At 34.3% G+C, this 14991-nt stretch overlaps 1 protein-coding gene across 1 annotated transcript in view; it reads right to left on the reverse strand.

The window, feature by feature from the left end:
• Nucleotides 1-14991, reverse strand: part of GLCCI1 (glucocorticoid induced 1) — a 118655-nt gene that overhangs the window by 71833 nt on the left and 31831 nt on the right. The window contains exon 3 of the mRNA XM_024767020.1: nucleotides 11691-11842. Coding sequence (XP_024622788.1) covers nucleotides 11691-11842 — 152 coding nt within the window. The remainder of the gene's footprint in view (nucleotides 1-11690; nucleotides 11843-14991) is intronic.

The raw sequence follows: 14991 nt of genomic DNA on the forward strand, positions 1-14991 counted from the left end.
AAAACCAAGCCATCTGATTCAAAACCAGAGCTCTTGGCCAATGAAAAGAAAAGAGAGTTTACAATATTTGTATCATGAAAAGGTTCAGTTCAGGGAAAATAATATTAATCAAGGCATTCTGTAACAATAAACAATATCAACCATAAGAAAGACATAATGGGGCTTCCCTGGTGGTGCAGTGGTTGAGAGTCCACCTGCCGATGCAGGGGACACGGGTTCATGCCCTGGTCTGGGAAGAACCCACATGCCGCGGAGCGGCTGGGCCCGTGGGCCATGGCCGCTGAGCCTGCGCGTCCGGAGCCTGTGCTCCGCAACGGGAGAGGCCACAACAGTGAGAGGGCCGCATACCCAAAAAAAAAAAAGAAAAAGAAAGACATAATGAACATACATCTTTAAAACATCTGTATTATCATCAAAATGTAAGGCAAATGACCACTGGAAACGGAAATCAACAGAAGTTTTAACTCAAGAAGATCCAGCTCATGATAGAACAGACAGACATAAATAAAGTGACCTATATGGAAACTGAATAATATAATTAATAAGGCTGAATTAATACGTAATGTATTCTTTATCTAAAAGTAAAGACTGTACCTCATTTTCAAATACAGAGAATTAAGAAAACAACAAATCAAAGGCTACAACGAAAACTTCAATGAAGTTTCCAAAAACCTATTAGTCTATGCTATAATGCAATAAAACTAGAAATTAAAGTTTTACTAGGAAAAGAAACTTTAACCATTTAGAAGTTAAAAACAAAACAAAATACTCTCATATGCTAAACAGGATATCAAAACTGAAATTGAATATCTTGAAAATACAAATAATGGAAACATATACTAGCCAAAGCTGAGCTCAGAAGATAAATCTTGGCATAAAACACTTACTAAACAGTAAATATCACAAATACAAAATTAAGCATTCATCTTCAGAATCCAGAAAAAGAACAATACACATGCCAGGAAGGCAGAAGAAAGGCAAAGACAGAGCAAAGTCAGAGGGCAATGAACTAGAAAAAAAAAACACAGTAAAATTAATTCAACACCTTAAAAAGTTTTAATATAGTATATAACCTAATAAACGTAATCACTCAAACACAAATATACAATATTAAAAATAAGAATAGAGGGCTTCCCTGGTGGCACAGTGGTTAAGAATCCTCCTGCCAATGCAGGGGACATAGGTTCAAGCACTGGTCTGGGAAGATCCCACATGCCATGGAACAGCTAAGCCTGTGTGCCACAACTACTGAGCCTGCGCTCTAGAGCCCGTGAGCCACAACTACTAAGCCTGCGTGCCTAGAGCCCGTGCTCCACAACAAGAGAAGCCACCACAATGAGAAGCCCGCGCACCCCAACGAAGAGTAGCCCCCACTCGCCACAACTAGAGAAAGCCCGCACACAGCAACGAAGACCCAACATAGCCTAAAATAAATAAATAAAAACGAGAATAGAAAAACAACTGCAGATATACAAAAAATTAAAAGAATTATAGAAGAGTACTTTGTGAAACTCTATGAAAATACACTTGAAAATTTGGATGAAGTGGATTATATTCTAGGAAACAAAAAACTGAACAAAAGAAGTAGAAATCAAAAAAGACCAAGAGCCATGGAATAAACAGATTTACTAAAGAGCTATAATCCAAAATCATACTAGTCAGCTTCATAGGGAAAATTCTTTCAGACCGAAGTAACAGATAATAGAGATGATATTTACACCATGCCAGAGCAGAGGAAGGAAATCTTGCAAAATCTTTTTATGAAGCAATATAGCACAGAAATCTAAGGATTACATTATGAGAAAGAAAAAATTTCAGACCTCATTTCTGAATATTGAAACAAATATAATAAATTTTAAACACTTCAACTGCCACTGTATATTTTAAAAAAGAACTCCATAAATGAATAGTATTTATTCCAGAAATGTAATTATGACCAATTATTAAGTAATCTATTAAAAAATTCACCAAATTATAGGTTATGAGTCAAAACAACCTTCATTTCAAAGATGAAATGGCATTTCAAACATAATGAATCACTCTTCATTTAAAAAAAAAAGAAAAACAATTGGTAAAATATGCACGTATGCTTGATGCTACCATTGTCAGAGTGAACACACTACCTTTTTTAAATTGAGGTATAACTGACATACAACATTATATTAGTTTTGGGTGTACAACATAATTCACTATTTGTGTATACTGCTAAATGATCACCACAGTAAGTCTAGTGAACATCTGTCACCATACATACTTACAGAAAGTTTTTTCCTTGTGATGAGAACTTTTAAGAGTTTCTTTCTTAGCAACTTTCGAATATGCAATACAACATTATCAAGTATAGGTGCCATGCTGTACATTACATCCCCATGACTTTAGTACTGGAAGTTTGTACTTTTTGACTCCCTTCACCCATTTCAACTACTCTCAACCCCCCTCCATCCCTAGAAACCACCAATCTGTTCTCTGCATCTATGAGACGGTGGGTTTGTTGTTTTGTTTTAGATTCCACATGTATAATACCATATTTTTTATCTGACATTTCAGTTAGCATAATACCCTCAAGGTCCATCCATGTTGTCACAGATGGCAAGATTTCCTCCTTTTTTATGGTTGAATAATATTTTTTATCTATTCATTTTTTTGATCCATTCATGCATCAGTGGACACTTAGGTTGTACCCCTATCTTGGTTATTTTAAATTCCACAAGGAACATGAGGGTATGTATATCTTTTTGAGCTACTGTTTTCATTTCTTTCGGATAGATGCTCAGAAGTGGAACTGCTAGATCATGTGGTAGTTCTATTTTTAACTTTTTGAGGAACCGCCATACTGTTTTCTGTAGTAGCTGCACCAATTTACATTCCCACAAACAGTGCACATCCTCACCAATACTTTTTACCTCTTGTGCTTTTGATAATAGCCTTTCTACAGGTATGAGGTGATAGCTCATTGTGGTTTTGATTTGCATTTCCCTGATGATTGGTGATGTTAAACACATTTTCATGTGTCTGTTAGCCATCTGTACATCTTTGGAAGAATGTCTATTCAGATCCTCTGCCTGTTTTTTAATTAGATTGGGTTTTTTTTTTTTTTGCTGTTGAGTTCTATGAGTTCTTTATGTATCTTGTATATAAACCCCTTATAGGATATATAATCTGCAAGTATTTTTTTCACATTTAGTAGGTTGCCTTACATTTTGTCAATGGTTTCCTTTCATGTGCAGAAGCTTTTTAGTTTGATGTAGTTCCACCTGTTTATTTTTTCTGTTGTCTTTGCTTTAAGGTTCAAATCAAAAAATCATCACCCAGACTCATGTCAAGGAGTCTTACCGCCTATGTTCTCTTTTAGGATTTCAATGGCTTCAGATCTTACATTCAAGTCCTTTTTTTTTTTTTTTTTGCCTTTTTGGAATATCACCAATTATTGGTTCTTTTATTTTCTTGAACTAGTGGGTTGATGTTGAATCTAATACATAGAGGGAAAAAACACCAAGCCATGCTTTTGAAAAATGCATCTTACATTGTTTTTTTTAAAACAGAAGTATAGTTGATTTATAATATTGCATTATTTTCAGGTGTACAGCAAAGTGATTCATAAATACATATATATATATATATTCTTTTTCAGATTCTTTTCCATTATAGGTTATTACAAGATTGACTATAGTTCCCTGTGCTATACAGTAAGACTTTGTTATCTATTATATATATATATATAGTAGTTTGTATCTGCTAATCCCAAACTCCTAATTTATCCCTCCCCCCTTTCCTCTTTTGTAATCATAAGTTTGCTTTCAGTGTCTTTGAGTCAGTTTCTGTTTTGTAAATAAGTTCATTTGTATCATTTTTGAGATGCCACATAAGTGATATCATAATATTTGTCTTTCACTGTCAGGCTTACTTTACTTAGTATGATAATTTCTACGTATATCCATGTTGCTGCAAATGGCAATATTTCATTCTTCCTTATGGCTAAGTAATATTCCATTATATAATATATACCACATCTTCGTCCATTCATCTGTTGATGTACACTTAGGTTGCTTCCACGTCTTGACTATTGTAAATAGTGCTGCTATGAACATTGGGATACATGTATCTTTTCAAATTAGAGTTTTTGTCTTTTCTGGATATATACCCAGGAGTGGGATTGCTGGATCATATGGTAGCTCTATTTTTAGTTTTTTAAGGAACCTCCATACTATTCTCCATAATGGCTGTACCAATTTACATTCCCACCAACAGTGTAGGAGGGTTCCCTTTTCTCCACACCCTCTCCAGCATTTATTATTTGTAGACTTCTTGATGATGGCCATTCTGACTGGTGTGAGGTGATACCTCATCATAATTTTGATTTGCATTTCTCTAATAATTAGGCATGTTGAGCATCTTTTCATGTGCCTGTTGGCCATCTGTATGTCTTCTTTGGAGAAATGTCTATTTAGGTCTTCTGCCCATTTTTTGATTAGGTTGTTTGTTTTTTGTTATTGAGTTGTATGAGTGTCTGTATATTTTGGAAATTAAGCCTCTGTTGGTCACATCATTTGCAAATATTTTCTCCCATTCCATAGGTTGTTTTTTTCATTTTCTTTATTGTTTCTTTTGCTGTGCAAAGCTTTTAAGTTTCATTAGGTCCCATTTGTTTATTTTTGCTTTTATTTCTTTTGCCTTGAGAGAGACTGACCTAAGAAAACATTGGTATGATTTATGTCAGAGAATGTTTTGCCTATATTCTCTTTTAGGAGTTTTATGGCGTCACATCTTATATTTAAGTCTTTAAGCCATTTCAAATTTATTTCTGTGTATGGTGTGAGGGAGTGTTCTAACTTCATTGATTTACATGTGGCTGTCCAAGTTTCCCAACACTACTTGCTGAAGAGACTGTCTTTTCTCCATTGTATATTCTTGCCTCCTTTGTCAAAGATATAATTGACCGTAGGTGTGTGGGTTTATTTCTGGGCTCTCTATTCTGCTCTCTATTGATTCATATGCCTGTTTGTGTGCCAGTACCAAACTTTTTTGATTACTGTAGCAGTGCAGTATTGTGTGAAGTCTGGGAGGGTTATGCCTACACCTTTGTTCTTTTTCCTCAGGATTGCTTTGGCAGTTCTGGGTCCTTTGTGGTTCCATATAAATTTTAGTATTATTTGTTATAATTCTGTGAAAAACGTCACGGGTAATATGACAGGGATCACATTAAATCTGTAGATTGCTCTGGGTAGTATGGACATTTTAATGCTATTAATTCTTCCAATCCAAGAGCCTGGGATACCTTTCCATTTCTTTGAATCACCTTCGGTTTCCTTAATCAATGTTTTATAGTTCTCAGCACATAAGTCTTTCACCTCCTTGGTCAGGTTTATTCCTAGGTATTTTTTTTCTTTTTTGGACGTGACCTTAAATGGGATTTTTCTTTTACTTTCCCATTCTGATATTTCACTGTTAATGTAAAGGAATGCAACGAATTTCTGTATGTTAATCTTGTACCCTGCTACCCTGCTTATTTGGTTTATCAGTTCTAATAGTTTTTGTGTGGAGTCTTTAGGGTTTTCTACATAAAGTATCATGTCATTTGCATATAATGACAATTTTACCTCTTCCCTTCCAATTTGGATACCTTTTATTTCTTTTTCTTGTCTGACTGGTGTGGCCAGGACTTCCAATACTGCATTGAATAGAAGTGGTGGCAGTGGGCATCCTTGTCTTGTGCCAGATTTTAGAGAGAGGGCTTTCAGCTTTTCACTGTTGAGTATTTTATTGGCTGTGGGTTTGTCATAAATAGCTTTTATTATGTTGAGATATATTCCCCCATACCCTCTTTGGTGAGTTTTTTTTTTTTTTTTTTTTTACCATGAATGAATGTTGAATTTTATCAAATGCTTTTTCGGCACCCATTGAGATGAACATGATTTCTGTCTTCTCTCTTGTTGCTGTGGTGTTATCACAATGATTTGTGTATGTTGAACATCCTTAATCCGTTTTGAGTTAATTTTTGTGTATGGTGTAAGACAGTGGCTCAGTTTCATTCTTTTGCATGTGGTTGTCCAGTTTTCCCAACGCCATTTACTGAAAAGACTATCCTTTTCCCATTGTATATTCTTGGCTCCTTTGTCATAAATTAATTGACCATATATACGTGGGTTTATTTTTTGGCTGTCTATTCTGTTCCATTGATCTATGTGTCTGCTTTTACGCCTATATGGTTTTGATTACTACAGCTTTGTAACATAATTTCAGATCAGGGAGTAAGATGCCTCCAGCTTTGTTCTTTCTCAAGATTGCTTTGGCTATGGGTCTTCTGTGGTTCCATACAAATTTCAGAATTGTGCGAGTTCTGTGAAAACGCCATTGGAATTTTGATAGGGATTGCACTGAATCTGTAGATTGCTTTGAATAGTATGGACATTTTAACAATATTAATACTTCCAATCCATGAGCATGAAATATCTTTCCATTTATGTGTTTCTTTAATTTATTTCATCAATGTCTTATAGTTTTCAGCATACAGGTCTTTCACCTTCTTGGTTAAATTTATTCCTAGATATTTTATTATTTTTGATGCAACTGTAAATGAATTGTTTTCTTAATTTCTCTGATAGTTTGATATTAGTGTATAGAAATGCAACAGATTTCTGTATCTTGATTTTGTATCCTGCAAATTTACCAAATTCATTTATTAATTCTAACAGTTGTCTGGTGGAGTCTTTAGGGTTTTCTATATATAGTATATTATCATTTGCAAATAGTGACAGTTTTAATTCTTCCTTTCCAATTTGGATGCCTTTATTTTTCTTCCCTAATTGCTCTGGGTGAGACTTCCAATACTATGTCAAATAAAAGTGGCAAGACTCGGCATCCCTGTCTTGTTCCTGATCTTAGAGGAAAAGCTTTCAATTTTTCATCATTGAGTATGATGTTAGCTGTGGTCTTATCATATATGGCCTATATTATGTTGAGGTATGTTCTCTTTATACACACTTTGTTGAGAGATATTGAATTTTGTCAAATGCTTTTTCTGCATCTATTGAGATGATTGTATAATTTTTATCCTTCATTTTGTTAATGTAGTGTACCATAATGACTGATTTGCAGATGTTGGACCATCCTTGCATCCCTGGAATAAATCCCACTTGATCATGGTGTATGATCCTTTTAATGTATTGTTGAATTTGATTTGCTAATATTATACTGAGGATTTTTACATTGATGTTCATCAGGGATACTGGCCTGTAATTTTCTTTCTTGTGGTGTTACTTGTCTAGTTTTGGTGCACCAGCTCTTTTAAGCTTCTTCCCAAAGCAAGTCTCATGGCCACACTTAACTTCAAGTGGGCAGAGAAGTATAATCTTATCATATGTCAAGGAGAGAGGATGAGAATATTTGTTAACAGCTCTAATCATTACTATACCTGCGAAGTCAGAGGAAACACCCCTGATTATTACTCTATATTACTTTTATTGTTTGACCACTTTACAAAGAGCATATGTTACTTTATCATTTAAAAACACATTCACATGTAGATTTCGTATCTGTCCATAGATGAGGATTTATACTTTGGACTGTGGGGTGAAAACTGAGGAAATGCTACTGTCTGATTATAGTAACCTTAACTACAAGTTCAGTTTTAAGTGTCGGTAATAAACTTGTTTAAAAAGGTTGTATCAGCAGGGTTAATGTAATAAAGTAACATCAAATTCTACAAATGGTTTTTAGTTTTCTATTAAGCTACACAGATTAGTCTAATAAACTGGCAATTATCCATCTCCCCATTGGCCTCAAAAATGGGAAGCTGTCTCTTTTAGTCCTCAGAATAAATATGTGTATGTGCAACCTGGGTATTATTAACTGCAATTTGTAAAAAAGGAAACTGAAGTGTGAGACACATAGCAGTTAATTCAATGGGCCATGATTTTCCCCCCAACATTTTATTTTAAAAATTCAAACAGATAGAAGAGTTGAGAAAACTTCTCAGTGCATACTCAGAAAGCCAACACTTAGAATCTATATTTAACATTTTGCTACGTTGGCTTCATCACATATATATTCATCTATCTATCATCTATTGATCTTATCTTTTATTCATTTCAAAGTAAGTTGCAGACAGCAGTATCCTTCACCTCTAAACATCTTAATTAGATGTCAGTATTTATATTCTGTATTTTAAAAGTTAAGTTATATATTAGAATGCACAAGTGTATACTTGCGTAAGTTCTAATAAATACATCCACCCATGTAACCAAAATCTCTATCAAGATATACAATTCCATTATCCCAGGAAGTTCCCTCACATTGGGCCTTGATTTGAACACAAGATCTGTCTCTAAAGTCCATAGTCTTTCCCACAACACTATACTAAGGCCCAATGTATAAATACATTAAACAATAAGAATTCTATTTCTAACCCTCAATAATTAAGGTAGCTGAAATATGGAAATATGAAAGGTAGAAAATACTAGAGATTCCCTCCACTAAAGCCAGACAGCCTAGGTATTTAATATCTGTAGCACAATGACTGTACCACTTTCTGTTTACTAATTTCCACTGAATAAGTAAAAATATCTACTTCCTTCCCCAAGAGTTAAAGAATTAATCAAGAAGGTATGGACATGACAATAACAACCATTACATATGTTCATCTCTTATACCTTCAATTAAACTAATAATGCTTCGGGGCAAGACCATTTCTTAGGCTTGTAAGGCAAGCATTAGGTCAAGTGCTATACACTTTAGTGATTACTATGAGAGGCAGTGAGGAACTGGAGAAAACACAAAACCTTTGGAATCAGCCAAATCTGGATTCAGATCTCTTCATATTCATTTAGCTATATAACCATGTACAAGTTAAACTTCTCTAAGCCTCAGTACATCATATGTAAAATGAGGCCTATATTTGGCCTTCCTATCAATGTCAGGTTTCTCAAATAGACAATCTATAAGCAGACCCAGGCAAGAGAAGCCCCTACCCTGGACTTCAGGCTTTTGGGGGAATTTTATGTAACAGTTTGTTAATTTAACTTAGTATGTATATGGTATGTAGGTCTACGTTGATATTTGCTCCAGATCCTGCAGATGTTACAAATGGGCCTGTCTGTATCTACTACTAATAACCTGTGTATTGCCATATTCACTTTCAAATATTACCCTATTTAGTCATACAACATTATCATGAGTTAGGTTTCATTAATCCCATTGTGCAGATAAAGAAACAGATGTGGTTAAGAAACCTACCCAGCGCCCTTATCTTCTATCACCATATCACTCTCTTCTTAACGCCCAAATATCTGAGCTTCCTTCTCAACATATTATCAATATTTCACTCTCCAAGACAATATGCCTCTAATCCCTAAATCTAGTCCCTATTTTCCATGACCTCTCGGTAGCACCTGATACTGTTAATAATTTTTCCTTTCTTAAAATAACTTTTCTTTTGGTTTCTAAGGCTCGACTATTTCTTCTCTTAGCTTTTGCTCTTTTTCTGTCTCCTCTTGTTAGAGTTTTGGTGAAGAATGAATACGATAATGTTTTTGGAGAGTGTCAGCATAAAGCATATATTCAATAAAAGGTAGGGTTTCTTTTTAACCTAAAAAGAATAGCTACCATTTTTAAGAATGGTGTCAATTACTCTACTAGGTGATACACACACATGCACACACACTATTCCATTTATCCTAAAAGCACCATAAAATTGAAGTTCAGATTGGCTGACAAATTAACCTGTATTAGAAACCTGGCTCCAACAATTCCTAGGTTTATGATACTAAGTCACTTAACTTCCCTGAGCTTCTGCTTCTCCATCGTGTAATTTTATAATGTTCTTTTGAGAATTAAATGAAACACAGGATATAAAAACACAAAGTACATGGTACAACAGTCAGTAAATGTTAAACTCCTTTCTCTTCTTGTTGCTACCAGGTGAATACATTAATTTTTTATCCTTCCCTTGTGTGCATTTCTAAAAACTAAGTCCTTGATCTCTTGACCTTCTTTCTTTATACTCTATACCTACACTCTGTCACACTTGTGAGTCCAACTCCTCCAGAAAGATAGTTTTGAATTATCTGTGACCATTTCTAAGTGTGCAGGCCCACATCTCTAAGTTTTGCTAGTTCTTTCTACTTGAGAATCCCACTGCCTACCATATCAAACTGCTCCTTTCCCTCACAAAAAAATGGAAAGCAAAAGCAAAAAATATTACACAGACAAAATTGATAGGATTCATGATAAAGAAGCTAATTTTATGGTTTCAAGCTTGCCTGAGAAAATTACAAAACTGGAGAAGATTCTCATAGATCATGTCCAAAATTTTCTCCCCTTTTCCTCATTCTTCAGACATGAAACTCTAATCCTATTTCCCTAACCCACAAAGCCAAAAATGTTCCCATTCCATTGAATTCCCTTACATTTAAATGCTCCATTCATCTAACACCTAATAATACTCTATCTTCTATTACCAATTTTCTTACATTTACATCTTATCTTCCTAACTATGCTGTAAGTTCTTTAAGGCCAATAACCATCTCTTATACTTTTAGTATTGTTCATAATGCTAATCGACTACTGCTATAAAGATATGGTCAAGAATTCAGAAATTATAAATTAAGATGCTTTCAGATCTTTTTCTGACATGGAAGGAAAACTTTTCAAGTCAAAAGCTCTGATCCACAAATAGAGAAGGTGTGACAAACAGGAAATTTTCTATTTCTCTCTCAAGAATTTCAGTTTTGGCTTTAAACAGAAAAAAAATCCTTTAACGTATATTTCCTTAGCCATGTGTTAATACTTTATAAATTATTTCCAGGAACTGTGCAAGCTTTTCTTCAAAAATTACTTATACCAGCATACCTTGGAGATACTGCAGGTTCGGTTCCAAACCACCACAATAAAGCAAATATCGCAATAAAGAGTCACACAAATTTTTGGTTTCCCAGTGCATATAAAATTTATGTTTATACTATTACTGTATTCTATTATAGTGTTCAATGGCATTACATCCTAAAAAAACAATATACATACCTTAATTAAAAACACTTTATTGCTAAAAAATGCTAATCATCGTCTGAACCTTCAGCAAGTCATAATCTTTTTACAATAGTAACAACAAAGATCACTGATGACGGATCACCATAACAAATATAATAATAATGAAAAAGTTTGAAATATTTAAAGGATTGCTAGAATGTGACAGAGAGACATAAAGTGAGCAAATGCTGTTGGAAGAAAGACGCCGATAGACTTGTTCCATGCAAGATTGCCAAAAACCTTCAATTTGTAAAAAAACACAATATCTGAGCATAGTAAAGCAAAAGCACAGTAAAACGAGTTATGCCTGTATTTTCTAATACAGTTACTAGTCATTACTTTCTGTAGGAAAATAATTCCTAAAACTATAAGTCTCAAAAACCACACAATGTAGACTGATGTGCTATTTATTAAATATTAAATAATTTTAAAACTTTCAAAACCGAGATGATAAAAATACTTAGTCTAAAGTTTATTAAAAGAAATGGCTTTCGGGCTTCCCTGGTGGCGCAGTGCTTGAGAGTCCTCCTGCCGATGCAGGGGACACGGGTTCGTGATTTGGTTGAATATATTTAATAACTGGGAAAATTTGATTAAATTAATTTTCTTTACTGTGATCAAAACAGAACTGCAGGATAATAAAACTGATTTTGATTTGCTTATTTTACCTGAGTAGCTTTATCTTTCATGCATGAAGGGTAATGAACATGAGGATCTCGTGGCCACTGTCCTGTGAGATAAGGTCCTGTTATCGTATCCAAAGAAGAGGTTCGCCTTATTGTACCAGAGGTTCGAACTTGATGAGATTTTGGCCTGTCCACTATAAAAAAGTGAAAAAAGATTAGTCACTAATGAATAAAGTAAAACTTAAAATTATTTAACCTTCATAGTTTGTAAAATATCACTCTGTCAATTTTCCCTACAATATATATTTACCCTAATAGCCCTCCTGCGTGATGTGATGAAATTTATAGACCCTCTCCCAAAGGAAAATACATTCACATATTAAATTTTGCATACACTTCCAGGGCTGTCACACCCTACAAAGCCCATCCATTTTAGAGACCTATTCTAAAACCTGTATATCATCTCCACTGCCATTACTTTAATTAAGACTTCATCATGTCTCAACTGCCAGTTTCCTAAATGCTATCTCTGCATCCACCCTAACTAAATCTTACAGTACCACCTCCCTCCACTGCTTAAAAAAATTTCCATGGTTATTCACTGTCTTTAACTTAAAGCCCATTATTTTTCACAATTCAGCTCCCATATACATCAATACTTGATGTCTTGCTACTCCTCCATAAACCCATGTTAACTACTAAATGCCATACAAACTAACTGCAATTTCCCAAATGTAAAACACTCACTTCTCTGCCTCTATACTTTCTATTATCTCCTGCACCTAAAATGTTCTCCTTCCCTGTTCACTTGACAAAAACTTATCTTGAAGATCAGCTCAGGTGTCACACTGCCTCTGTGAAACCTTTCCCAATGCCTTCTTTTCTCCATCTCTGTCCTTTTTAAAGATATACGCACTCTCTGCTTACGTGGAGCCCTAAATTTGTCTTTCTTCCCCAACTAGAGCATAAGTTTGGTCCCTACAGATTGAAAAGAAGTTGATGCTCAATACTTATAAATGAATTTATTCACAGCTACACAAAAATAACATGTATAAATAATCTTACATTTTAATTCAGCTTCCTCATTTATGGATGAAGAATTTGAAGCCCAGAGGGATAAAATTAAATCGTCCAATGAAACAGAACTGCTAACAGGTGATAGAGGTAAAAAGGAACCAAGATCTCCAGACAGTCTACACAGTTCAATCAATCTACTATAATAATCTACTTCTCCTCTCCATATAGGTACCATAGGTACCTCTGCTGAAAATTAAAATGATCATACTGAACTCTATAGTTTCTTTACAAAGAAACTATCAAGGATTTTTCATATCTGCATCTCAAATAAGTTACTACTAATGTGCACTGAATAATAAAATCCAGTGGATTACAAGCACCAAGGCTCAGTCTTACTCAGAGTTATATCTCACAACAAACAAAATGTCTTGCACATTACAGAGAGCCGAGAAACATTTGTTACTGAATACTGTCCTTTATCCTTCTGAAACCAAAATACAAAATTGGGTTTTTTAAATCGGAAAACAAAAGAAAATGCAGCATACTGTGAACTATCATATTATTTACATACAGTCGTCCTCATTTCTGTGGGGGACTGGTTCTAGGACCCTCACAGATACCAGAATCTGAGGAAGCTCAAGTCCCTTACATTTGGCCATCCACCTCTCCACGTTCCACATCCTTGGACACAGAGGGATGGAGGGCCAATTTTATCTTACAACTGCAGTTCTGATTTCTTCTTTGACCCAAGGGTGTTAGAGAAGATCTGAAAATTACAAAATTTCCTCCCTATCTTTATTACTTAGCTCTAATTTTATTTTGCCATAGGCAGAGAGTCAGGACAGTCTATTTCTACTCTTTGGAATGACCTGAAATTTTATTTGTGACCAAAAATCATGGTCAATTTTTATAAATATTTCATAAGTCATGGAGAACATATATTTTCTGTTTTCAGAATACAGTTATTTTTCTTGTACATCAGCTGAAATAAAAATATAATAATAATAAAATTATTAGCTTTATCTGTCACAGACTTAGAGAACTACTATAAAATTTCTAAACTACTCTTGAGATATAACAATTCGCTTTATCTCTTGCAATTTTTATCATTTAAATTTAGTTCTGGGGAATTCCCTGGCAGCCCAGTGGTTAGGACTCCGCACTTCCACTACAGGGGGCATGGGTTCAATCCCTGGTCATCGGGGAGCTAAGATCCCGCAAGCTGCGCTGTGTGGCCAAAAACAAGAAACAAACAAAAAAAGTTCGTAGAAATTTAGTTCTGTATAATTTGGTGATATATTGATTCATGACATCATCATTATGGCTTATATGCTTCACCACTGTAGTCTGTTCCATTTATTACTTTTAAGCTCTGTCAAATTGAACATTATCACCCCTTTATGCTTTCTTTCTATTATAATGTGTCTGGTTTGCCTATTCTTTTATTTTCAATTTCTTTCAATCATGCTGTTTCGGTGTGACTCTTGTACACTGTATGCAATTAGGCTTTTTGAAAAAACTTTAGAGTATGTCTTCTCCTTATAAAAGGTATGTTCATCTCACTTATATTTGTTATAACAAACTTGATTAAACCTGTCACATAACTTTTTTCTTCCTCTTATAATTCTTCCTTGCTACTTGTTTTCTATGTTTTACTGTTTACTTCTTTTTCTCCTTACCTTTTCCCCTACCATACGTAATTTAGAAGATATGCAGATTGTTTTTAGTTCTATTACTAGGAATTAATTCTATTAATTCTTTTAAATATTTTTTCTGGCTATAAAAGCAATATGCACAAATTTTAGCAACTTTACGAAACACGGAAAATTAACATGTCTCTCTCATAATCTGATTTATAATAATTTGTTTAAAACTTCTTAGTTACTTTACATTCCCTCCACCAAGAAAAAAAAGACAAAAACAGTTTATCCCTTGAAAAAGAACATTTATAGCAATAAAAAGGGCCTAAAGGACAGCCACAACCAGAAAATGAAAAGCTACTATATGCGAAAAACTTGTGCCTGAACTTTAAACTGCTCCAAACTATTATGAAAGTTGTATGTAGTCTACTTATAGTTATTAAAACCCCTGTTAACTTGGTGAACAATAGAGATCATTTTTATGTTTTATAATAAGTATATAAAGAATCTATAAACAAATCCCTTGATACATATAATATTCTAGTCTATACTTTTTTATTATATTGTTAATCACTGGACCTTTGTCTATCACTTTCAAAGGATCCCATTTCTCCCCTTAGTGTCCATTCTCTCTGATTAGCTACTGTCAGAACTGTGGTCTTCAAGTTATTTTGACTGAGTACTCC

This window comes from Neophocaena asiaeorientalis, unplaced genomic scaffold (genome assembly GCF_003031525.2).
Source record: "Neophocaena asiaeorientalis asiaeorientalis breed wild unplaced genomic scaffold, Neophocaena_asiaeorientalis_V1.1 scaffold70, whole genome shotgun sequence".
Classification (NCBI taxonomy): domain Eukaryota; kingdom Metazoa; phylum Chordata; class Mammalia; order Artiodactyla; family Phocoenidae; genus Neophocaena; species Neophocaena asiaeorientalis.